Source organism: Pocillopora damicornis, chromosome 4 (assembly GCF_964200805.1).
Source record: "Pocillopora damicornis chromosome 4, jaPocDami1.2, whole genome shotgun sequence".
Taxonomy (NCBI): domain Eukaryota; kingdom Metazoa; phylum Cnidaria; class Anthozoa; order Scleractinia; family Pocilloporidae; genus Pocillopora; species Pocillopora damicornis.
In genome coordinates, this window is record NC_142673.1 from 6,875,046 (window position 1) to 6,901,402 (window position 26,357).

Genomic DNA, 26,357 nt, shown 5'->3' on the forward strand with positions numbered 1-26,357 from the left:
AGGTACAAACCACAATGCTATATGGGAGTCCTAGTTCATTCAACACTTCGTGCAATTTTTTTTCAAGTGAAACCTACTTCATCTTGGCAATTGGTCGACAATAATCAATGTAACTCATTGCATTCCTTCTCCTTTCCTTTTAATGCGTAAGAACCTACCGTACAACCTAAAAATTGTTGCGTACAAATCATCTTTTTTGCTAATTAGAAATATCGTCTAACTGTAATTATTGAGTTTGTGCTTAATTGTGTTCCCGCTCTTTGGCGGAAAGTGAACCAGATGGAATGGTTTTCAAGAAATATTATAGGGAAAATCATTCAGAAGTCGACTGAAAAAACAATAGTTGAACTCTGTTAGTGACGTGTTCTTTGCCGTGAAATCAAGACTTTTGCTCAACGTCTTTCAATAATCTTCACTTATTTTTCCCTTTCGCCTCTAGATTCCAATTGGGTTGACATTCATTGCATCCTGTATACCCATTAATTAATCAGTATGGCTCTCGCGTTAATTCGCTTAAACGCTTGTACCTGTTTGTTACTTTTTCCCTGTATATTTACATCAACAGGCATGACGATCGATTCTTTTACAAAGAAATAACCTTCAAGAGCATTCAAGATTTAAAGAACACTTTTCAGACCCCTAACATGCACGACTTTGGCTTTGTTTTACTTTGGGAAATGTGGAAAGTATTGTCATCGGGTTATTGTTTACCTCAAAACAAAACAAAAAGCTGCACTTTTGGCGGCGAAGTTTTGATCTGTTCCGTCAAGATTTTTTCAACTGCATCACAATAATCGCCCTCAGTTTGCGTAAATGAACTTTATTTGACACCAATTTAATTAAACGACTAAAAACCTATACGCTACTTACACCTAGTCTCCTATTTCTTCACACTAGTGTATAATACACATTATACAGGTCTGACTCGAACCAAACTAATTAAGGATTTGAATTTTACAAGACTGATGATAAGATAAGATGTCCTTGAAAATTTTATTTTTAATTATTATCGTGAAATAAGCTGCTTACAAATTGTCACTTTTTATCGAAAACAAATTTCAGCATAAATTTTTCATTCAAATAATGGAGTAAACAAATTGAGACATTCGTAATGGTGATATATGGATCCCCAAATGGATTAATTGGTTTCTGTGTCTTTCCTTGTTCCTTTTTAGTGTCAATTCTGGAATAGTTTTTTTTAAAGGTTAAAACTAATGAAAGCACAATGTACAACTAAGCATGGTTACAATTTTCAGTTGCTCGCGCTACAGGTTTCACGTTAACGGTACTATTTATTTTGGTTAGGTTGCACGTCTAGCAATTTGACAAAAAATTGTATACTCGCATTTTATAACAAATACTTGCACACAGGTGCGATTTCAGCAAAACAAGCGAATCTTCCTTGAATTAGATAACAAACATTTTAGTTATCATTGCTTTTTTGCCAAATGAAAGCTAAGTTTGAGTATTTGGTAAAATAAACTTAGCTCCGATATCACTGGAATTACGAGCTGGTGATCAATATAATAACACACAACTAAAATATATACAATATAGAATTGTGCCCTTCATCCACAAGTAAAGTATCGATATTATTTCAGTTAAATTACAACATTCTGGTCAAGTTCAAAGAGCCCAGCTTCTTCGCAGAGCTCAGACAGAACTTCCTCATAAAAGTGTTTTTGTTCCAACAATTCTCTGACTTGAGAATCTCTGTGGCGTAGTTCTTGCAGCACAGTTTCATTAGGATCACTAGCGGTGTCACCCAAGCTCCTTGTTTCTATCTCGTCTGAGAAGGTAACCTGTAAGAGGAGAACAACAACATTGATCACCTTGTTCCTTACCGCACCACCCCTCCCCTTCGGTCATAAAAAATAAAAAATCATGAGACCATTATATTTATGATGATGGTAAATGATCACTTGTCAGCACGTAGTTTTTTGTTTGGGATGGCGATGAGATTTTGAATTTAAACATTAGATTATGGGAGACGTATTTTCTTAACCAGAGGATATCCTTTGAACATGACTGTGATGATAATTAACAGTTATTCACCATAGAGGTAATAGTTATACATCAAATATTTTTGCTCGCGTGCGATTTGTCTTAACGCATCCCGTGACTGAATATTCGCTACCTAAAACTAGGGATATCATCCAAGTGGTATTCCCCGATTTTCAAACCTTACGTTCACTACGATAACCCTTCGTTTAAAATTAAAGTTAAGATGAGAGACAGTTTTGTAGTTGTTACAGAAGAAGGGGAACTTTTTTGTTCGTAAAGTCCTACCAGGGAACAATCAAAAGTAAACACGCCACGCATCAAACAGTAAACTGTTCGTAAACATGTTTTCATGCCCTTTGCAAAATATTTAAGTGATAATAAACACAATAGCTTCTTTTGCGCGCGAAAATATGCTTATTTTTTTTCACTGGACATTATCTGTTCCTCAAACCTGACAGTTTTCGTCGCGCTTCGCTTTCGGAAATCTGTTCGCAATACTACCCTAAGCAAAAGTTGTTACACCAAAAACGTCTGCACCTGCTCAGTGCGATTTAAACGATCCTGTGGAAATGTCCCGTAGGATAACGAAAAATAGAGCCATTTTCCTAAAACGAATTATACCATAATAATTGGCAAAGTTTGATATGTGAAATTCTGAAATACACTCCCTCTTTTGATGCCGTTTTTCTGTGTATCGTCTTACTAACCTTCTTGGGCATTCTTTCTTGAATTCTCTTCATTTTTTCAACCTGTAAAGCGCACCATTTTCTATTATTGTGATAAATCTGATTATTCTAAGTATATGCCATTATAGGGTAAATAACACAGAGTTAAACTTATGATGATATCATATACCACGAAAAACCAAATCTAAACTAAAGAGGCTTCAAATAAGATAAAGCAAGATACATTTAAGATATTATGGCCTCAGTTACATTGCAATTAACATTGAGGTACCTTGAAAGCCTTGGCACCATGAAGGCCTGGCTTGCATGCAATCTCTCTTTTAGTTTGGCATTAAACTAATTTGCTGTTATTTTTCCAGTGTTTCATACCTTCGTCCTTTCTGAAGACATGATTTCTTGAAAGTTGGATTCCAAGGTTTGCAGTTGGCTTGTCAATTGCCTCATTTCTAGCTCCAAGCGTTGATTGTCGTCTCTGAGGGCCAAATTTTCCGATCTCAGCCTCCTAGGGGAGTCTTGTGGGCTGTAAGGGGATTCCTAAAGAAAAAGATAAAAGGTTTGGCGAGCGCTAGGGGTGATTCAAATTAAATCAAGCGTTACAATAATAAATTTTAAGCAAATGAAGATCATCGCACTATATACTCAACTTAAGCAGTTGAGAAATAAGGCCTGAAAAAAATTCAGGCCTGAACGGGAATCGAACCCATGACCTCTGCGATACCGGTGCAGCGCTCCAACCAACTGAGCTATCAAGCCAACTGGGAGCTGGTCAATTGTGGAGTCACACAACGCGTGACGCGTTCATGAATTCATCGTTGGCTTTTTTTCGAGACGTGAGCTTGGGCCGCCTGTGGTTATATACCCGTAGATGGAGAAGGTGTGATAAGAATACATGAAAGTCATATATTTGTACTGCGAGTTCGTTATATACCCGTACATGGAGAAGGTGTGATAATTCACAATTGACCAGCTCCCAGTTGGCTTGATAGCTCAGTTGGTTAGAGCGCTGCACCGGTATCGCAGAGGTCATGGGTTCGATTCCCGTTCAGGCCTGAATTTTTTTCAGGCCTTATTTCTCAACTGCTTAAGTTGAGTATATAATGTGATGATCTTCATTTGCTTAAAATGTATTTTCCGCAGTACAAATATATGACTTTCATGTATTCTTATCACACAATAATAAAGGTTCGAAGTTTTGAACCAAAAAAGCATGTTAGTTTAATATTATTTTTCTGACTTGGATTTAAATTTATTTTTAAGCGGTGGCTCCTTTAATGAGTAATTATCGTCGTGATACTCACGGTAAAGATGGGACTTATTGCCCTATTGACTTTTTCTGTCCTCTTTGTCATCTCCCGTTGTAATCTTGCCTCAAGCTTGTTCTTCAGGTCTTCCTTTTCCTTTAAGAACTGGTTTTCCATTCTTTCCTTTTCAAGCTCAAACTCTTCTTCTAACCTGCTACGATCTCGCCTCAACTGGTTTCTCAGCTCCCAGCGTTGCCTCTTCAGTTCATCGATTTCTAACTGTTGTTCACTGATTGTCTCTTCAAGAGACTTTTTCTCTCGAGCTATTTTTTGTGCAACTTCTTCTTCCATTTTAGACAGTATCTCCATCTTGTAATTAGCAATGCTTTTCTCTACCAAATTCCTGTCTACAAGGGAAGGATCCTGGTTGTATATCTTATCTTGAATAAGTCGTCGCTTTTCTTGCAGGTTTCCAATTTCTCGCCTTAAGCCCTGCAGTGTTTCTTCAAACTTACGTTTCTCCTCTTTCAGTTTCTTATCATATTCTTCCTCTAAGGTTTTCTTTACGGACCTCAGTTCCTTTCCATAAGCCTCGTCCTCTTGGCCACTCCTAACACCTTTTTCATCCTCATAGACTTTTGCCTTGTCACTATCGATGGCACGTCCTTTGAGACGATCTTCTAGTTCTTTTCTCCTCTGTTCGGATTTTTCCAACTGCTCTTTTAAATCCTCCAAATTTGTCTCATGCTTCTGCGTCTCGTTTGCCAACTTGCTGTCGAAGTCTTCTTGAAGATTGCTCAATAAGTCTCTTTTGTATAGTTCCCAGTCTTCCTTGAGCTTTATCCTATCCCCTTCGTAAATTTCTTCCATAGTTTCTTTCTCTTTCTTGTGTATCAGTCTAATTTCTTTTCTTTGCTGTTTCAATTTCACTACCTCTTTAAGAAGGTTTTGAATAGTTGATTCAAGAGCCTTCTTTTCTTCCTCGTGCATCTTCTTCAGGGCTTCTTTTTCACTATCGTTTTGTTCTAACAATTTATTTTTATCTTCCTGGAATCTTTCCTCTGCTTTCAGTATATCAATCTCAACGTTTTCTATTTCTTTAGAGTGTTCTTGTAAGATTTTAGAAAGAATTTCATGGAAGTCAGTTTCTGCTGCTATATTTTTTTCAAGAAATTGTTCGTATATCTTCTTCTCAACAGACGCCTTAATTTCCTTTTCCTCTATAGAAAACTTTCGATTTATTTCCGTTGCCATTTCTTCATTTCTCTGTTTGTGTTGCTCGTCATTTTCAGCTAGCTTTCTCTTCAATTCATCATCAAACGTTTTTTGTAGCCTTTCTTTTTCTACCTTGAACATTTCTTGCAGTTCATCTCTTTCTGTCTTCCATTGTTCTGCGAGATTTTGTAACTCCGTTGATGGACTCTTTCCTTGTTTTGTTTCCTGATCTCCCCCTTCTTGTTTTAATGTTTGTGATAACAAGCCATTGTCTTCGTGACTGATACCTTTTGAGGTTCCACTTTCGATATTTTCGTTTGGAACATCAATTTCTGTGGAGAACCTTTCACTTGATTCTTTCAGTTCCTCTTGAAGGTTGCTAATAGTTCCTTTAAGATCATCATTCATGGCAAACAACTCTTGAAGCTGGGACTCGAGCTCACGTTTAGAGGCCACCAGCTCTTCCATCATCTCTGACTTCTCTTTTTCACACTCTTCCAACACTCTCTCTTTTTCTTCATCGTGAGTGACAATTACCTCGCTTAATGCTTCTTTTAGTTCCTTAACTTCTTTCTTTAAACGCTTGTTTTCTGTGTCGAATTCTCCGAGCTTCTTCCTTAAGCTGATCATATCTTCTAATAGTTTTCCGTTTTCTTTGTCATCACTCTGTTGTTTAAGGAGAAGTTCCTTCTCTCTAATCAAGCTGTTAAGCTCATCAAGCAAATCCCTTTTGCTTTCTTCAATAGACAGTCTTCTCTTCTTTTCCCTTTTTAAGTCTTCTTGAAGTTGTTTGTTGTCCTGCTTCAACTCGATTTCTTCTTTAATCCTTTTCCGTGTCTCCTCTGGCGTTTCGCCTTCGTCATCGCCTACCTGCTTCATTTTCAGATCAACAATGTCTTGAAGCAAATCTTGGACATCTTTTTCGTATTTCTCTTTTAAAATAGTTACTTCCTCAAGCTCTCTCCCTAACTCCTTTATTCTACTTTGCAAACAATCTAAATCGTCTTCTTCATTTCCACTTTCTGTGGCTGCTTTTGCTTCTGCTAAATACTTTTCAGACCAATTTGAGATTGGAACTTCACTCTGAACGGCTTTATTTTTCTCGGGTGAACTATCACTAAATATTTCATCCATGTACTCGAGATTGAAATGCTCCACTTGCCTTGATCTCTCCACGCTTACGATTTCCTCGTTTATGACTTCTTGAACTTGTAATGGTAGCAGAGATTCTTCGTTGGGTATCATGATTTTTTGTTCCTTCGGAATAAGGTTTTCTAGCGCACTGATATCCATATCACACAAATCTGCCGTTTCGCGATTGTCCGTGTCCTTTTGTTGATCACTGGCGCTTGTTTTCTCTTCACTTGCTACGGAGTTTGCACCATCACGATCGGGAACCTCGTAATGGTTAAAATCTTCGTGGTCATTAATTTCACAGACTTCCTCTAAAAGTCGACCGCTTGGCATAGTTAAATTAGCATTCGCGCTTTGGTCAGTGGGCTTCGAGTTAACACGTGTTACATCCTCGGTAGAAATGTGACTTTCGACCACAGGCCCACTCAAATCACCTACTTCGACCTGACGTGATTTTTTCAATTGCATTTCATAGCTTTCCAACACCTGGGCTAATGTCGCTCTCTCTGTGACAACGTCATCAAAGGCATCAAGCTCCCTAACAGAAGCAAAAGTCACTGCGGCGTTCATATCGTTACTTTCGTCTTCTTGTGACCTCATCAGTTCCTCCGCAAGTTCTGCTCCCACTCTCTTAGATAGCCGTCTCAATTTGACGCGTAAAGCTTCGTTCTCACTAACCACTAATAGAATCTGGTTTTGGTCGCTTGATTGAATTTCCTCGCGTTCTGTTCCCTTCTCCAAGGTGAACGTTTCCTCAGCTTTCAGGTACGGAGATTTTGGGTTTCTTTCACCTTCTGAAATGGTAATTATTGGCTCCTTTTCGTTAACACGAACTATCTGAGCAAATTTTACTTCCTCTGTCAGAGCCGTTCTGAACACCAATGGACCAATGCCAACATTTTCGTCTTCTTTTAGTCTATTTTCGTAGTTTTGCAGAACATTAGCTAATGTGACTTGATTTTCCTTGACAGTTCTCAACGCCTGCAAGTCATTAATAGGATCCTGGGGAACGTTTTTTACTCCGTGCGGTAACTTCAGCAACTCTTCAGCCAATTCCACTCCCACCGTGAGAGTTAGTTTTTGCAGCCTTTTGTTGGACTCCAGATTTTCAGTGCTTAGTTTTTGAATTTTCTCCTCATATTCTGAAAAACATTCAGTGGCTGAACTATTGGCCAAACCTTCCGTCTCTGTCAATGCACGAAGGGCGCCGTTTTCCCTTTTAACTTTGTCTAACTCTCTTTCATAACCGAGAATAACCTCTCCCAAGGTCTCCTCTTTCTCCGCCATCGATGCCGAGGCTTCAAAAAGAGGCTGTTTGTCGGTGCAAGAGCTCTCGGAGAGATTGTCCATCAAAATCTCATTAAAGAGATCGCTCCCGACTTGATGGTAGAGTTTTGTAAGTGTACCTTCTTTCTTGGTGAGCTCCTCGTTTTCATTATGCTTTGCTTCGATTTCCTTTTCGTATTCGTCTAAAACATCTGCGAGTGACTTTCCTTCATCTTCCATTCGTCGGACTGCATTATGGTAAACGTGGTTGCTTTGCGATGTCGGTGTTTTATTCGATGTGTTCAATATTTCATTAACAAGTTCCCTACCAACTTTATCAGATATCACGTCAAGCTCATTGGCAAGGATCTTTTTTACGGTCTTGAGTTCATCTATTTCACTTTCTTGGGATGTAGCAATCGATAGTATGTCACCGGACACCAGTTCCTTAAGCGTTAAGATTTCGTGATCCTTCTCCTTTAGTTCGTTTTCGTAGTCTTTTAAAATATCCTCGAGGGCGGTATCGTTTTTTCTCTCCATGACCTCCACTGCCCTGAGGACGATCCCTTCAGCTCTATTTTTGCCGAGTGTTTTAAGCTGTTGCACCAAGTCCATCCCGATCCTCTTTTCCAACAGAGTTTGTTCTCGAACTTTGTTTTTCAAGTTTGAAATCTCATCTTCATATTCTGATATCTTGTCTGCAAGTGATAACTTTTCTGTGTCCTCGGAAACAAGATTACGCATGGCAGAAATTTCTCTCTTAATACTCTCGAGTCTGTTTTCGTATTGTTTTGTAACCTCAGCCAGGGTTTTTTGCTCGTTATTCATTATTCTAAGAGCATTTAGAGGTAATATTTCTTCTGTTTCACTAGGGTTTAAGATTTCGTTCGCCACGTCTCGTCCTACCCCATCAGCTAACACACCAAGGTTCGTTTCAATATCCTGTTTTTCTTGGACAAGTTCTTGAATTTTCATTTCGTAATTTGTGACAAGATTTGTTATCGAATCACCATTGTCAATCCCATGTTCTGTGTTGGCGATCGTCTTGAGAGTTTCATTCTCTCTTGACAATTTTCCAATCTCATTTTCGTATTCCTGCATAATGGTTGAAAGTTGCTTTTCTTCATCTTCCATCATCTTGAGTGCTTTTATTGACGGCTTTAACTTCGTTTCCTCCTTAAAGCTCAATCTGAGAATGTCGTTGACCAAATTATCTCCCATTCTTGCGATCAATGTGGACAATTTATTTTCCATTTCTATATTCTTGTTCTTTAAATGTTCAATTTCATCTTCATATTGTGAAATTACGTCGAGAGCAGATTGACCATTATTTTCATCGTCTTTGACTAGCGCCTCAATCGCATTCTTTTCTCTGGTTAATCTCTCCAGCTCCAATTCATAGGTCTCTAAAATATCTGCAAGGGTTGTGTTCTCTTCCTTTAATCTTATGACTGCTCTCCACTTTTGTTTAATTCCCACAGTCTCTTTTGGAGGAAGCAACAATTCGTTTACGAGCTCAGATCCAACTTTTTCTCTCAAAATTTCCCATTGTTCAGCGCTTGAAAATTCAACATCACCAGATTTTGTAGTTAACATTGCTTCGTATGACTCCAGAACATCTTCTAAGGTTGTTTCCTTTTCTTGCATGATTTTCGTAGCTTTATACTTTGGTGTTTTGATTGATCTGTGCCCTTCCTCGGGGGCGTTTAATTCAACCTTCACTGACATGACGTCCTTTGCAAGTTCCAGACCAATGCTTTCTTTAAGAGAGCTGGATTCTTCCTTCAAGCTTTCATATTGGGTTTTCAATTCTTCAATTTTGTCTTCATATTCATTGACTATACTCGTTATCGTGGGCGTGTTTTCCTCTTGACCTGGATCAGCTTCTCGGAACGCTCTCAGTTCTCTTTCATATTTTCTCAAGATGTTCTCTAAAGATTTGCCCTCTTCCTGCATTATCAAGGGAGCTTTTAAATCTTTTTCTCCCTTCTCTACCTCCAGCACTAGATTTTCAAGGTCTCTCGCAAGATCTTGACCAATACTCTTTCTCAGGCTTTTCAACTGGTTTTCTAGGCTCCTATTCTCGATTTGCAAATTTTCCAACTTCCCCTCGTAGTCTTTCACAAGTTCTGAAATCAAAGAGCTGCCGCCAGTCCCGTATGGAACTAGCTTCGAGAGAGCTTCAATATCCTCTTCATATTTCTTCAAAATATCTTCAATAGTGTTTCCATTGTTTCTCATCAGAGCCTTGGCCTTCATTTCTAAAGGCTGCCTGTCTAGTCTTTCCGTGGAGGGTGTTGTACATTTCTCCTCTGATTTAGTTAGAACTTTGTCCTGGGAACTAAGGTGGTCCGTCGGTGCCGCATCCACTATGTCCCGGGTCAGGTTCTCCCCTAGTGCACCAATTAAGACTTCATTTTCTTCTTTAAGGGCCTTGTAATTCCGCAAGTGAGTGTCTATATCATCTGCTTCGTGCAAGTCTTCGTTCGAAGAACCGGTAGTAATGATATGAAGTCCAAGTGCATCCTCGTAAGTTACAAGAACACTCTCTAGTGTTTTATTGTCCTTACGCATTATTTTGGGTGCTTTAAGCTGTTTCTCTGATTCGGAAGATTCTTTTTTCTGTCTAGGGTTGCGTGCAGCGTCGGATGATTCATCCCTGTCTACCCCTTCGTCGAATAGCCCCTCAATTTCTTGAACCAGATTGATACCGAGTCTGTCGTTTAGGGCGCTGGAATTTAGTTTCAGATCCTTAATCTCGGTTTTAAATTCATTGAGTTGATCTTCGTAGTCCTTGATGATGTCTGAAATTGACACTTGTTGGCTGTTCTCTTGGTCAGAGACTAATTTATGAAGGGCATCGAGTTCTTTCTCGTAACAATTTATAACAGTCTCTAATGATCTTTGTTCCTCTGCCATAATCTTTGGAGCCTGAAGCTCACTTTTCCTTAGCTCTTGAAAACTGTTGTCATTTTCAGCCCTCTTCGACAAATTTTGATTTTCCACGTCAACCATGAGATCTGGACCGAGTTTTTCCTCTAAGAACCCTAAACGATTGGTTAGATTGCTTCCCTCATTTTTTAAGGCATCGATCTCGCGCTCATATTTTAGCACCAGATCAGAGATAGACTCAACTGATTTGCCCGGTTGAACGGGAACAAGGGACTTCAGAACTTTTAGCTCCTTCTCGTAATTTTTCAAGATGTCTTCTATCGTTTGTCCTTCCTCCTCAATGAAAATTTCAGCTTTTAGTTCTTCTGGCGACAAAACATTACTTTGAGGCTTCCTTTGATATTTTGAGCTCTTCGAAAATCTGCTCTTGTCTACAGAGGGGTCTTTTGTTTCCACAGTTTCTCCGTCTTCGTGTTCATTATCGCGAGCACCACTGTAATCGTCCTTTGTGATATCTAATAGTCGTTTTGACAGAGTTGGACCGATGCAACATTTCAGAATTTCGTTTTCTTCTTTTAATTTCTCGATGGGGCTGTTGTAATCAGCCATGATATTCCCTACGTTTAATTCATCGGAGAATGGTAAGGCATCACCTAAGAGAGCTCCAAGGGCACTCTCGTAGGTTTCTAAGACATCTTCCAAAGTTGACTTCTTTACATCCATGATCTTGGTTACCTTTAGATCTTTGTCTTGTTTTTCTGACCTGAGTTCTGAGCTCTTATCTGCTTGCATGGCACCATCGGTTTCCTCACTACTAATTTCGTTCAGTTTTTTAATATCTCCAACAAGTTTGGGCCCAATCCGTTGTATCAGTCTGTCTGAGTCAAGTCTCTGCCTCTCACTTTCTGCTCTTAGCTGGTCAAACTTATCTTCGTAGGATTTAATGATGTCGGCTATAGAACCGACTTCCTCTCCGTCACTTGGTACGAGACTCCTTAGGGCAGTGAGCTCTTTTTCATACCTGTTAATTACATTTTCTAGAGTTTTTCCCTCACTCTGCATAATCTCTGGAGCCTTTAAAGTATTCGCCATATCTTCGTCTTCATTTTTTTCATTTTGAAGAACTGAGTCTTTCTCTTGCTCACCCCCCTCTATTTTATCTAAAAGAGCGGTTCCAATTCTCAGCTCTATGTCCTTCAGCCTGCTTAACAAGTGGTCATTTTCTTTTTCCAGTTTAGTGATCTTTTCTTCACAGTCTGCGGCCACGTCAAGAAACGATACTCCCTCGTCAGAGGATAGTTTTTTTGATACTGTTCCCAGCTCCTTTTCGTACTTTCCCAATACATCTTCTACAGTCTTGCCTTCATCTCTTATGAGTGACTGAGCTTTCAGATAATCAGAGCCAGGAATTGAGCTAACGTCCTCTTTATCGTTGTTATTGTTGTCAAATGACTGAAGCACCCGGTCTGATCCTTTTTCCAGAGACATCGAAGTAAATGGCTCTTTGCTGTCTATACTGTCGACCGCACATTGCTCTTCTGAATCAATTAACAATGGTGTCTTCTTTTCTGCCGCTAAATTTAACAGAAAATTGGCAAGCCTTGGCCCAACAGAGGCCTTCAAAGTTTTATTTTCGTTTTCCTTTTCATCCAGATCTTGTTCATAAAACTCTAACTGCTTTTCCAAGGGGAATACCTTCCTATTCTTTGTCTGCAGCTTCTTGGGACTTTCTTGCTCCTTACTTGTCTTTTCTGTACCATCTAAAGGCCTCTTTGCTCCTTTAAGGTCTTCAAAAAGACTGCTTCCGATATTGTCTTCAAGATTATCAAGGATATGTGTCAGATCCTTGTTTTTTCCCTGTAGGTCTTTGATTTTCCCTTCGTACTCTTTGACAATGTCAGCTATTTCATTATCTTCACCAGGCATCAGCTTTCTTAATGCCAACAGCTCTTTTTCGTAGTTTTTTATGACGTCTTCTAAGTTTTTCCCCTCACATTTCATCAGATTAATAACGCTAATGTCCATTTCCTCATCGCAAGAATCATCTTTCTGATCGTCTTTTTCTCTTTCCTTCTTAAAACTATCCAACGAGGAATAAAGGTCTGCACCGACCGTGTCTTCGAAATGCTGCAACTTTTTCATTAAGATCTTTTCTTTGTCTTCTAATTTTTCGATGGTATTTTGGAAATTTGCGATTAGGTCGGCCACGTTAACGTCATCTTCGTTTTCTCCGATAGTAATTTGCCTGAGTGCATCCAATTCTTTTTCGTATCTTTTTAAAATGGTTTCAAGATTCAATCCTTCATCTCTGAGAAGAGAAATAGCTTTTAAATCATCCGACCCTGTTTTTGTATCATCTTTGTCAAGTTCGTTTCGTAATGGCTGGTGTGTGTCCTTTGTGTATGTATCCGTTTTCTTTCTCACATCTTGATTTTCATAAGTGGGCCTACGTTTGTTTGACAAATCTTCAGTTGGAGGAAAACGAGCTTCCAGTTCGTTTGCATCAAATTTATTACACGAAAGACAGTCCTCCTCTTCTGCCATTACCAATAAAGCCTCCGCCAAATCTTTACCGATACCATCCCTATATACTTTGTTTTCTCTTATAAGTTCCTCAAGACCTTTTTCATACCTTGCCACAATATCTTCTAACGGCTTTTGAGATTCATTCAATATTTCAATGGCCTTCAGGGCTCTCTTTGTCTTCATCTGATCATTTTCCTCTTTCTCGGTGGTCTCTCCCTCGTCCATTCCTTCAAGGTTGTGAACCTCTGGTTGAAGGTCTTCAAATAGTTCATCACCAATTTTTCCCCGAAGTTCTCGCAACCTATCCTTGAGAGTGTTGTTTCTATTGGCGAGGCTTTCAAGTTTGTCCTCATAGTCTTTCACGATACCTGATATGGTACCCCCCTCCCCTCCTTGGTCTGGGACCATTTTTCGGAGGACTTCTAATTCTTTCTCGTAATTTCTCAGGACGTCTTCCAATGTTCTGTTTTCACCTTTCATGACAATAGGGGCCTCTAAACGCGAACGCTTCGTGCCATCGAGATCAGTCCCATCAGACTCTTTGTCACTTTTATTTATATTTTGTAGGTCATCCGTTAGGTTAGGTCCGATTTGATTTTCGAGGTGATGCAACATCTCTAGGAGCTTTCTCTTCTCGTTTTCCAATTCTTTATTGCTATCCTCGAGGTCCTTCATCGGCTCCCTTATTGAGACTCTCTCCTCTCTCTCACCAGTAGGTAGTTTTTGCACTGTTTCCACCTCTTTCTCTTTCTCATTTAAGACATTTGTGATTGTTGGATCTTCGTCTTGCATAAGTTTAGGAACTTGAGATCTCTCTTCTTCAAGAGAAACGAATTTGTCATCCCAACCATCCTTACTTGAGCGGTCTATGGTTTTCGATGATTCGGGCTTAAGTTTCGTGATAGGTGTGGCTTGAGTTTCTTCTTTGACCGTTAGGCTCAGGTCCGTGGCCTCCTGATCTCCGATTGCTCTTTTTAAAATCTCATTTTCTCTCTTAAGGTCATCAAATGTACGCATCTTGACATTAACAAAGTTCTCGTCATTTGGATAGCTCGGAAAGAGTCCTAAAGCTTTCTCGTATAATTCCAAAACGTCTTGTAGAGATGAATCGACATCTCTTTTCATGATAAGTGGTGCATTTAGTTGACTGGCGTTGTTTCCTTTAACCATTTCGTTCTCGGATTTAAGATTCTCATCAGGCAATGAGGCCAAAATATCTTGTACTAGGTCAGTACCAACTCTGTTAGCCAGTATGTCGTAATTATCGTGGACATCCTTTTTTTTGCTTTTAAGATCATCGATTTTTTCTTCATAGTCTCTTACAATGTCTTCCACACAAGTATCTTCGCCTTGGTTTGAATATAGTTTTCTCAAAGCTTCCAGTTCCTTCTCGTAATTTTTTACTATCTTCTCAAGCGTTTGATCATTCTTTTGCATCATTATTGGTGCCTTAATGTCATCTTCCAGACCTATTTCAGCAACTTCCTCTTTCTTTTGACAATCTTCGTTTTCCAAATTTTCCAACTTGTGCAGGAGATTTCTCCCTATCACTTTCTCTAGACCAGCAAAGCGATCTGCAAATGCCTTGTTTTCTTTTTCCAGATCTGACATCCTGTCTTCGTCATTTGATATCATTGGTAAAATTGAGACACCCTCATCATTCTCATCAGTAACTCGGTTCGAAAGTTCGTCTATCTGTTTTTCGTACTTTCTTAAGATATTCTCCACGGTTTCACCGTCGTCCTGTAGCAAAGATTTGGATTTTAAATCATATTCACATTCACCACTTTTTATTTCAAGGGATTTTGGATCGCGTTCGTACGGGAATCCTTGATCTGTTTCGTCTTTTCCTGAGGACTCCTCATCCCTGAAACCCGAATGCGGAACTAGAGTATGATAAAGTTCGTTGCCAAGTTTTTCTTTCAACAGGCTAACTAGGCTCTGAAGTTCGTTAATTTCTTCATTAATTCTGTCTTCGTAGTCTTCTATTACCTCTTCAAGAGTCTTTCCACTCGTTGCCATTAGCTCAGGTGCTCGTAAGTCTTTTTCCAGACTGTTTACTCCCTCAGTGCTAAATAGTACAGGTCCTCTGCCCGATAGTGCGATATCGTTTTCTTTTGGAAGATCTTCGTCCTGTGGTTTGTCTCCTCTCTCTTTGTCCATTTCTTCATATGCAAGACCTATTTGAGGTACTTTCGCCCCTTCTTGGTCGCCTCTCTCGCCTCTTTCCTTAGTACTCAGTGTTTCCAAACCTAGTAAAGTGTTTGTCAAGGATGGTCCTAGTTTAGACCGCAAAGAGTCCAGTCCATCTTCATAAGATGCTATAACATCAGCAAGAGTTTTCTGACTCTCCAGTGCAATATTAGGTGCCCTCAGAACCTTCTTGTTTGAGGTATCATCCCCTGGTTGGTTTTTCTGTGATGCGATTCCCTTATCACCCTTTACGTCCGTGATTCTTTCCTCTTGTAAGAATACTGCTTCGTCGCTTTGAGGCTTTCTGTCGTCTTGTTGTTGGTCGGTGATTTCAGATTGTTGTTGATGCATCTCAATGTTGTTTACTTCAACTTCATCGTTCATAAGATCATCTAGGTGATCTCCTTCTTTATCATCTATCAAGGCATTAACAAGATCTGTTCCAAGCCTTTCCCTCAGGATATTTAGCATTTCCATGTTTTTCTTCTGAGCGTCAACGATACCCTCCACTGTTTCGTTCGTCACACTAATGTCGTCTGACTCTTCTATTCTGGCTTCATTCACTCTTGTTGGCGATTCTGCTCCCATCCTCGCTTCATGCTCTCCTATTTCCTCTACTGGTTTTTCAAGAGTTCTTTCGTACTGAGCTATGACGTCTTCGAGTGTTTTCCCACTAGCTCTCATTATAAGCGGTGCATTGAGTGGTTGTTCTATTATTTCTTCTTCCTCGAAAGCCAAATCAAGAACGTGTCTATCGGCTGAAGAATCGAAAAGCGATGCAAAAATGTTATCTAGTACTGGTGGTAAATCATTTGGCTCAATACTTGTTCTTTTATCTTGTTCTGTATCTTCCAATGTATGTTTATCTCCATTCAGGATTTCCTCAGAAAAGCTTGCATTTGTTTGACTCTTGTGGTCTTTATTTTCTAGAGTCTCGTTTTTAGGAGCACCATGAAATCCAGCTTTCCCTTTCGTCTTCCTTCTTCTTCTCTTTTTTCCCTTCTTTCTGATTTCACTTTCGGTATCTTCTAGAGCAGTAATATCAGTATCTGCATCTTCCAGACTACTATACTCACTTTCTACAACCAATGTCTTCTGTTCAAGCTCTTCCCCTCTCGCTCTTTTTACGTCTTGAACACCAGGTGGCATTTCCTGTTCGGTATCTTTGATACTAATAGGCGTCTCACTTGTTTTACCCATTTGCAGGAGAGCTCTAGAAAGATCTTTTCCCAGTCTCTCCTTCAGTAAGCTATTTTCTTGGGATAGATTATCCAGCTCTTTTTCGTACACCCCGATTACATTTTCAAGATCCTCGCCATAATTTCTCATGATTGTAATAGCTGAAATGTTCGAATGAGGATTGGGTCTCTGTCTAATGTGTGGTTTGTCTTCCATACTCAAGATATCACGTAACAGGTCGTTACCAAGCATGTCCCCAACTAATTCCTCTTTGCCTCTCTGATCGCGCAATATACTTTCCAAAGTCTCTCCTCGGTTCCGCACCGCGTCAACAACGTCTTCAAATTCTGCCGCTTCACTTGGTAGTCTTTCACTTAACAATACATCGAGTAGCTCCTCACCAATCATATCTTTAAGAGTTTCCAAATCTGAATTAAGTTCGCCATTCATATCGCTGAGTTGTTGATTTTCTTCGTTCATATCAGTGAGTATGTCACTGATTGTTACCCCGTTAGCTTGTATCTCGTCGATCACTGCTTGGTGTTGATTTTCATCCTCCGGCTTGTATCCTTCAAGATCAACTGTTGCGAGGGAATTGACAAGATTTTCACCAATTTTAGAACTCAGCAAATCCATCATATTTTTCAAATTCTCGCTATGTCTTTGAGCAGCCAGTTTTGAATCCTGCCGTTCTTTCATCAGCTCTGTTAGTGTCTTTTCATCTCTTGCCATTTCTTCCAAAATATCGTGATTGTAATAGCGCGGTATTGAGTTCCTGTTTTTCCCTAGTTTTTCAGCTAATTTGCTCAATATTCCTGATCCGCGTATTTTGTCAGAGATTTGCTCTTTTCGTTCTTCAAGTTCCCTCCTTTGCTGTTTTAAATCTTCCATGACTTCGTTCATTTCCTCGTCTTCGAATTCTACGTGTAAATTTGCCTTTTTGTTTTGCAAATCATCCAAATGGCGTTTTTGTTCCTTTCTTTTTTTGCGAAGTTCCTCAATATCGGTTGGGCGTTCCTGTTCATCCGAATCGCTCTCGTAGTCATTTTCAAGAGCTCTATCGATTTCGGCCAAATAATCTCTTAAATCCTCTTTTTCAGCTAGCAACTTTTTAAGGTCAAGAATGTCCGCGTGAATGGAATCATTACTTTCATTGACCTCTTTCTTGAGAAAATCTAATTGTCCCTCTACTTCTTGTAACTTTTGGTTGCCTTGTTCGATCTCATTCTGTAAATCGTCCAATTCTTGGTGTAGTGCCACCAGTTCTTCGCCAGAGAGCTTCTCTTGTTCACTTATGTTAGCTTGCGTTTTCTCTAAAGCAGCTTCTACTTCTGTCTTTGCAGTTCTAAGCCTTTCCTTTAAAGGTTTCATTATTTCATCTAATTCCCCTATTTCGAGCCTTAATTTCTTCAATTGTTCCTCCTTAGAGTCTTTTTTCGCTTCTATCTTTTCAATTTCCCTTTCTCTACGATCAATCATATCATTCAGCTTTTTAAGATCGCTTTCAAGCTGTATTTTTCTTTGATGGCGGTCTTTGTTTGCTTCAGGGCCAGAGCACTGTTCCCCAGAGGAAAATTCCATTTGCTTCAGGAAATCTTCAAAACGTTGAGTTTGTTGAAGGTCTTTTTGTAGCTTAGCCTTTTTGGCAATCAGAGTTGTTATTCCTTCAAGAACAACCGTTTTGGGCTCATTTGAAGGGTCACAACCTAGCAATATGACTTCGAGGCGATTGTCTATTTGAGAAAGGCTTTCTTCTAGTTCTCTTCGCTTTTCCTCGATTTCTTCACCCAGTTCTATTTTACCAGTGCCCATCTCTTTCTCGCATTTCTCACCAACTGTAGACAAAGGTACTTCTGTTTCACCTCTTTCGTTCTGCCCTTCATGGGTCTCTTGAATGGGGTTTTCTAACAGTGCATCATCAATGGTCGGCAGCCTTGAAGTGTTGCTATCATCATCTCGGCATTTTGCTCGCTGTTCAGCATCTGCTTGTTTCTCATTCTGTTTTCTCAGTTTAGCAGGTAACTTAAATCTATCCTCTTTAGCATCGAGCTCATCCATCCCCATAAGTCTTGAATCTACAGGTAACTTCTCTTCAATTATTTGTTTAAGAGCATGTTCGATCTCAGTAAGATCTTGCCCCTTTCGTTTTGCCTCTGTAAGGTTTTCAGCTTCTCCTTTGAAAAGGTTTTCCATCAATTGTTGTTTTTGGCACAGTTCCTCTCTCTCCTCATTGACCGTCGGTGTTGCCTCTGCACTAAGAATTAAACGTGCTTCCATAACGAATGTTTGGATTTCGTCAGAAATACTCTCGTCATTTTTGTTGTTGGTATGATCAGCAATTATTTCTTGTAACCCCTGTACCACGTCCGTAGCATGTTCTGTATCAATTCTCAAATCTCTAGCAACTCCAGCTTTCTGTTCAAGAAGATCAACCAACATCTCAGATGCCCGTGCTGTTTCATTGTCTATCGCATCTTTAAGTTTATCTATCTCGTCTTCAAGTTTAACCTTTTTTTCAACAAGCTCTTCTATGAATTCCGATTGTGGTCCTCTTAGACCGCCTGTGCTGAGACTCTGCAATATCTTCTCATTGGTACCCTTTAGTTCTGAAATTAAATTTTCTTTACTCTCTATAAGCCCCTTGATATTAGAGTCTGATTCTCTATTCATCTTCCCATTCTTCTTGAACTGCATTGCACTAATGAAATTTTGCTGTTCTTGAAAAATGTCACCATCTAGAGCATGAATATTTTCCATCAGACTTTCTCTCTTCAAGAGGAGGACCTCTAGCTGTTTAACTTCGGGGTTGTGTTCATCCACACGAATTGAGTTATTCTTAAGCAATTGATCCAGCTTGACTTTCTCTCTTGATAACTTTTCTTTTTCCTCCAAAGCCTGAATAATTTGTATTGGATCGCTGAAGCCCGCCTCTCTCAGTTTACTTTCTTCTTCATTGATTTTTTCTTTCAGGCATCGCAATTCCTCTTCAGCTGCGACCTTATCGCGTTGAGCGACGCCCACTCTCTCAGCTGTCGTGATATTATCGGTAAGTTCCTGTTTAAGCTCATATGGCAAGTCAATTTTATTATTTGCCAAGTCCAGTTCTTCACTCTCCGTCTTTATTTCTACCTCCTTTTCTCTAATACCTTCGGCTTCATCGAAAGGTCGTTTCTCATCCACCAAAAGGTGCTTAGAGTCAATGTGTACAGGGTCATCGACATGATCCGTCGGATCTTTAGGTACGTCTTCGCTCTCGTTACCTGGTAGCAAGCCCATTAAATCAAGAGAGTTCCTGATTCGTGCTAGTTTTCTCTTAAAGGGCCTCAATCTGTTGACCCTCTTTCCTAGTATTCTGCCACATCTCTCAATCTCATTTTCTGTCCTTTTTATTTCCTTCTCAAGCTTTTCTCTCTTCTTTTCTGCGTCTGCATTACTTCTAACAAGTGACATCATTTCAGTCGGAAATTCGTCATTACTCTGTCCTTCAGGATACCCATTGTTCTTGGTTTTGGGAATGCCTTCCTCTAAAGCTGCGAGCTGAAGTTTCAAACTAGTCAAGGATTTCTGACAGCCTTCGTTTTCCTCTTCCGACGCCTTCTTTGCTGCCTCTAGCATCTTGCTTTTATATTTAAGTTGTTGTGCTTTCTCATTAAGATCATCTTTTAAAACATCCATCTTACACATGAGACCAGAGATCGTCTTGTCCTCTTTGCTTCCTAACTCCACCATTGCTTCTTTCTGTTCATTTAACAGATTGCTAATCTCATCAAGTTTTGTACAGACGTTCTCTTTTTCTTTCAGAAGATGCTCGGTTAGCTCTCTATCATCATTCCTTCTTAAATATTTTTCAATTTCTCCCAGTGAGCGTAACACTTCAATTTCCTCGTTTTCCAGTTGCTTGTTAAGATCTGCTGACCAATCACTTCCTGTTGCAGCAAGTTCTCTTATCTGAACATCGACTTGTTTCAGTTCATCTGTAAGTTGTTCGCTCTCCACGTACAGATCATTCATATTTTGTAATAGATCTTTACCTTCTACTTTCCCGTTCGTAAGTTCTGGAATTTCTTCGACAAATTCTTTCCCAACTAGTTCACAAAGCAAACTGAATTTATCATGTAGCATTTTGTTGCTTGTATCCAGCTGCCTTATGAGATCTTTGTTGTCAACTGGAGATTTGCTTCGTTGCAATTCTAACCAATCGTCCACAGCATTGTCTGCTGTTCGGGATTGTGCATCGCAGGAGTCAGTATGGTTTTCATCTCCCGAAAAATCAACTATGTTCTCGCTACTGGGTTTCTCCGAGTTTTTGTCGTCCTTATTTCTCTCTAAGCTCTCACCTTCTTCACCTGACTCAAGAGAGGGTTGAATTGTTGGGTTTGCTTCTTCAGGTCTAGGTGGGCATTCCTCCGAATGAGTTCCTCCTTCACCTTCTTTACTTTCCATTTCATGGCCAGTAGCAACCGTGTCGTTTTTATCCAGAGTTTGGCATGCTGCATCTTTCTTGAAAATACAAGCTTTCTCCTCGCTTGCCAAAACTTTAGGATCGGTCCCATCTCTTTCTTCGTATGCTTCTTCCTCTGTTGTTCCTTCATCTTTCATATTACCAGGAGCATTTTTTTCACTACTGTCTCCTTTTGAATCTCCATCCATTTGAGACGACCCATTTTCGTTCTCTGTCTTATTATCCCCCGAATCTTCCTCTTTAGTGTCATCGAAATGCTCTGACATCGGGATACTGTCTTCATCGACAGCTTGTGCTTCAGATTGTTGTTTATCTTTATCTTTGTTGTTTATTTCGCCATACGTTTCGCTGCCACGAATAGATTCATTGTTTCCTAATTCCTCCTCCCTATCCACTGAGTTTTCTGTTTCGGGTTCTTGTTCTTTTTCTTGATCTTCATTTTCATCTTCATTTTCTCTGAAAGCCTCCTCTTCTTTTGCTCCCTCGTTGCGGCGAGGCCCTTTTGGAGAGCCGTCATCCTGACGTTTAGCTGGCAACCCTAACCTCTTGTCCGCGTCGTCCGAGTCGTCCTTTTTAATATTGCTGTTTTGAAGAGAATCCTCGTGGTTGTTATCGTCACCCTGATTGATCTCTTCTTGAGGAATACCTGTATCTAGTTTTTCGTCTTTCAAGCTATGGTGCAGCTGTTCTTCAATTTCATCAGATGTTTCTCCTGGAGCGTCCCTCTCGTCCTTGATCTTTCTTTTGGCGTCTTCTTGTTCCTCCCCTTTCAAATCTCTATGGGGGAGCTCTGATGCCTCATTATCGCCCCTCGTAGTCGACGACCTATTGAGTCTCTTCTCAGTTTCTAGGGGACGTTCGCCTTCATTATCTTGCTCTGACCAGTTCTCTTGATCAGCACTTGGTGTGTCATGTATATCAAATGTCTGTGTTTCAATGTTCCGTTTGGATATTAGGACTCCGTCCTTACCAAACTGAGTTCTGTCGACTAATTGCTTGATGCCACTCAGCATCTCATTCTCTAGATCGTTTCGTTTATCGCGAAGCGAGTCTTTAGCTTTAGCTAATTTTCTCATGACTTTCTTTAAACTGTCTCTGTATTCTCCATAGTATACTCTGCTCAGATTGAATCTCTCGAGATTAAAGGCAAAATCTAGGTGAGCTTTCTTAATGTTTAATGTGTCACCTTCCGTTGACTCAGGCCCAGAATACGCTCCCTCGTCGCTTTCTTCTTTTGCAGCTGTCGGACCAGAATCCTCGGACTCTAAATCTGAGCTCGCACCAGAAGTTGATTCAGAATCGTAAACGGAATCCTCTTCGTCGTTGAGAACTAATTCGACAAGGTTCTCCAGGGCAGCCCTTAACTCTTCTCTATTGCAAATCTCACCCTTGGATACCAAAAGTCGTTTACCATTTCTGTGGTTCGCTTTCCCTATGGGCGATGATACCACTAAGCGCGGGGAGTCTTCTCTAGGAAATCGCTGTCGGTCGTTTTGTTTCTCTTCCTTTTCTGAGATTGACTCCGCGTTGGACATTTCTTTTATCAAATCAATGGCATTTTTGAGATTGGCAACGGCTGTTTCATGTTCTTTTTGCCTTTTGTTCTGTAAGTCAGCTATTTCTTTCTTCAGTGGAATTGTAAGGTTCAGGTTTCCTTTCTCTCTTTCGAGTCGCTCTTGCTCTTTCTGTCCCTTTTCAGCTTTACTCCTTTCAGGAGTACTTCTTTTCTGGGTGGCAAGGAGTTTCTTCATTGCGTCATTTTTTTCTTGCAACAATCTTAGCTCCATCTCACTCTTTTCCGTCAGCAAACTGTGCAAGTCTGCAATGTCTTTTTCGTATTTCAGGATAATGTCCATCTTGTCACGATCATGATCCTTTTTCATTTTCTCTGCCTTTCGATTAAGAGAACGTTCCAGTTCATCCTTCATTTCCAGGTGGTAAAGCCTGCCTAAGTAGAATCTTTCAAGATTGAAAGCTTCCTCCAAAGTAGACTTCTGCCTTAGGAGTTTTTCAATAGTCTCCCCGTCAGCGCTCATCACAAATTCCTTATGCTGTGTTTGTAGTTTTTCCATAAGTTCCTCCTTTTCAGTTTTGAAATGCCTTTCCAGTTCTTCGATTGATCGTTTCATTTCTTCGTTCTCTTGCCTAAAATCTTCCGCTATGCTTGAAGAAGAATGTGTACTGTTCTCACTATTGGTTCTTTTCGTGCTATCATGACTGATTTTCTCGTGCCTGATCTCAAGGTCATTTGTTACTGTTCCTTTTTCCTCAGTGACCTTAAACGTTACATAATCCGAGGTTTTGACTTCACTTTCGTCTTGCTCTTGTAGATATCTCAGTGCCAGCTGTGCCTCTTGGACCCTTACTGTCTTTTCATCTGCCAGCTCCTTCAGTAACTCGCTGATTTCTTCTTGGTGTCTTTCTTGTAGCTGTAATTTTTCAACTTCATGTGATATGTGTGCATTATTCAACACCGCTTTAATCTTTTCTTTTAACTGGTAGTTAACAGAATTGTCACTTTTTCCATCTGTTCCTTCATCGGTCAGAATATCATCCAGAGCAAGAAGGTGATTGGAGAGAGAAACTGCTGTCTGTGATCTGATTTGGATCACATCATCGCATTCAACTTTGTTATCGCAAAGCTTGTCCATTTCCAAGATTGCCTGATTGATTGCTTCCTTTAGTTGCTTATTGCATTTGCCAAGTTGTTCCAAAGTATCCTCTTTTTTTTTATCAGTAAGACATTTCCTCAATTTTTCTTGGATTTGCTGAATACCTTTGCTTATATCTTTTCGTTGGACGCTCTGTGGTCTCTCCTCCTCTTTAATTTCTGTCTTTTCCAAAAAGTGTACATCATTTTCCTTCCCTTCGAATTTGCCTTCTTCTTCCTTCTTTTCTCCTAATGGTTTTTTGTTTTCTACTGCGTTAGACTCATTGCTTCCAGTTGCGTAGCTGCATGCGATATCACCTGCGTCGATCTCAACGAAGTCATTTTTTAGAACGCTCTGACTGGTGGCAACAATAGGGCGTTCTGGTGTTTTTTGGATTTCTTCCAGCCTTCCCTTAAGAATTTCGATTTCCTTTTGTAAATTTTCCTTTTCATTCTCACTGTTTTTCCTCAGTTCACCTCTCTCCTTTGCAAATTCTTCCATTTTCGCAGAAAGTTCCCGATGATGCAGTGCTTCAGCGTCCTTCATGTTTTTCTCGAACGCTTGCAGATTGATTTGCATATTTTGCTCCAGGTTTTGACACTGATTATTTTCCTTGTAAAATTTTTCTTCCATTCTATTCTTTTCGCTGGCAAACTCCTCCATCTCACCGGCCAAATCTTCCAGTTTCTGCTTGGAGACTTCCAGTTCTTTTCTCTGATCCTCGACAATTTTCTTGAGTCCATCAAGTTCTCCCTCGTACATGTTTCGCATGTCGTCTTCCCTCTGTTGAATTTCCATTTGCTTTTCATTTATCATCTCTTTATATCGCTGTTCAAGGTCATTCCGTTCAAATTCAAAACTCTTTAACAAATTGAACTGCTCTTTTCTGAATTCTTCCTCCAAACTCTCCTTCTCACTTTCAAATTGCTTTTTAAGGTTCTCGATCTCCTTTCGATGTTTGTTTTCTAATTCTTTGATAGGTTGCTGGCCCCTTTTAATTACTTCTATCTTCTGCTTGTGTTGTCTATCCATTTCAGTCAACGCTTCACCATGTTCTTGTTTCAGTTTGGCGATTTCGTCGATGAGAGCGACTTCCACGTCCTCTTTGGTCGGCCGATCTGGCTTAGTAAGCAAAGATAGTTCACGATTATAGACATGAGCTAAACTAAATCTTTCGATTTGCAGTGCATTCAGCAAATCTCTTTTCTCTTTTTCAAGCTCATCAATGGTTTCTTCCTTTTCAAGGAGCTTCTCGTTACAACCGATCTCTAAACTCTCCTGCAGCTCTCCTATCTCGCGCTTAAATTGTTGAATCATTCTTGTCTTTTCAAGGTCAAATTTCTCAGAAAGCAACCTTTCGGTAACCTCTAGCTTAAACTGTAATTCCTTTCGGTGATCTTCTTGGATTCTCTGCATCTCCTCCTGAAAGTAACTATTCGTTCGTTCGGTCTGATTCGTAAAAACTTGCACTAGTTCTGCCTTTTCTCGATCAGATTTCCTCTCTAATTCTAATTTTTCATTGTCAAATTCTTCCCTGGCTCGTTTTAACTCATTTTCATGCTCTATTCGTTTAATGTAAACATCGCAGTCTGGCGAGGTTCGAGTAAAGCCGTCTCCGTTCTTCTGCATTCGCAAGAAATCTCGTCGCAGCATTTTTATTTCTTCGTTTTTATCTGCGATGACATCTTCAAATTCGCGTCTCATTTTAGACTTCTCTTCCTTGAACTTTATTTCAATTTTCCTTTCTTTTAAATGATACTCGTTTGCGTGTTTGGCTTTCAAACTTTCCTGCTCTCGTTCAAATTCGTTTATCTTTTCCACCTGCTGTGAATGAAATCCTTGCAACAGGTCTTTCTTTTCCAGTTCAAAATCATTTCGCATGCTTTCTTTTTCCTGCTCAAACTTTTCAACCAGCTTATTCACTTCTTCTTGATGCATCATTCCGATGATTTCTTTTTCCTTGAGAAAACCGCAAACGATGTCATTTTTTTCCGAGGCAAATTTCAGAGCAAGAGCGTCAGCAGTCTCGTTTGCCGCTTCGAACTCCTCCATCTTTTTGCGAGCAAATATATTCACAAGACGATTTTAGATCATCACGTAACACTGTTTTCCTTAAGTGATCTCTTTTAACTTGTCATTTGCAGGTAGCTAGAAAATTCAGTTGATAAAACAGCAGCCGACTAAGTAAAAGTGCGTTGAACTTCAGTTTTGGTAGTAAGGCGCAAAGGGCACATAAATGCGATGCGTATTTCGTTTAATAATTGATTACCCCACAAGCATTGCAGGTAAATAAATGTTTTCTCAGTTTAGGGCCAATGTAAATCGCTCTCATGTTGTTGATTTGGTGTTTTTCACATGACCATGATATATTTAGTTTTTTAAATTTGTGAACACCTTTTGAAGTGTTTATCTTATAATGCAAAACAGAGAAAGTAGGTTTAATTTGAATTAGAATTCCTTGTAAATTAAGCGGCACGGAAAACCAAACGTTTTATATTTCCAAGTACAGATGAAGAGATAAATACACATCACTGCCACGCAACTACTATTTTCTCCTTAACTTACCTCGAAACGTTTCAAAATGAAGCGTTTGATCAATATATGTTATAGACGAGTGCATACCTTAACAGTAGAATTTTAGATGAAGAGGCTCCTGTTTTAACCCCAATCCACGAGTGTAAATGAAGATGCGAATGGGCTTTGCTTCGTATTACGTCTTAACAAAATGTTTTGTCTTTGAAAAGAAAGGAATATCCGGGACATTTCCCCCGTGCATTAAGATTTTTGCATATCTAGTCTACTGGATGTTATTCAAACATACTTATTATTGTGTAACTTTGAATAACTGCCAAAATGCGAGCATTTTTAAAGTAATTAGCGGATCCTCTTGCTTGTTTAGTGAATTTCT

General features: G+C 39.7%; 2 protein-coding genes across 9 annotated transcripts in view; one reads left to right on the forward strand and one right to left on the reverse strand.

The window, feature by feature from the left end:
• The window catches only part of LOC113679082 (uncharacterized), a 121,973-nt gene that overhangs the window by 49,699 nt on the left and 45,917 nt on the right, over positions 1-26,357 (forward strand). Inside the window, exon 3 of one of the 7 annotated variants that reach the window (XR_016186022.1) lies at positions 566-1,501. The exons of the other annotated variants lie outside the window; for them this stretch is intronic. The gene's annotated coding sequence lies outside the window, so the exon portion shown is untranslated. Of the gene's footprint in view, positions 1-565; positions 1,502-26,357 lie in introns of those variants that run through there. 7 annotated transcript variants of the gene reach the window in all.
• Positions 811-26,163, reverse strand: LOC113673826 (uncharacterized). 2 transcript variants are annotated; one of them, XM_089204432.1, is made up of 5 exons: positions 26,072-26,163; positions 3,989-24,571; positions 3,060-3,224; positions 2,712-2,753; positions 811-1,802 (listed from the first exon to the last, which is right to left on the reverse strand). In XM_089204432.1, exons 2-5 carry the CDS (start codon positions 24,479-24,481, stop codon positions 1,602-1,604), a joined length of 20,901 nt encoding a protein of 6,966 aa, XP_089060558.1. In that variant the 5' UTR covers positions 24,482-24,571; positions 26,072-26,163; the 3' UTR covers positions 811-1,601. The 2 variants fall into 2 exon arrangements, with proteins under 2 accessions (XP_089060558.1, XP_027046076.2); XM_027190275.2 differs by lacking the exon at positions 26,072-26,163 and having other exon boundaries at positions 3,989-25,714.

Bases quoted from the DNA above. Each gene is read 5' to 3' on its own strand.
- LOC113673826 (XM_027190275.2), bottom strand. From the start codon at position 25,501: ATGGAGGAGTTCGAAGCGGCAAACGAGACTGCTGACGCTCTTGCTCTG. The intron at 3,225-3,988 runs GTGAGTATCACG...CTTTTTCTTTAG, and splicing joins CAATAAGTCCCATCTTTACC to GAATCCCCTTACAGCCCACA. The intron at 2,754-3,059 runs GTATGAAACACT...TGCGCTTTACAG, and splicing joins TGTCTTCAGAAAGGACGAAG to GTTGAAAAAATGAAGAGAAT.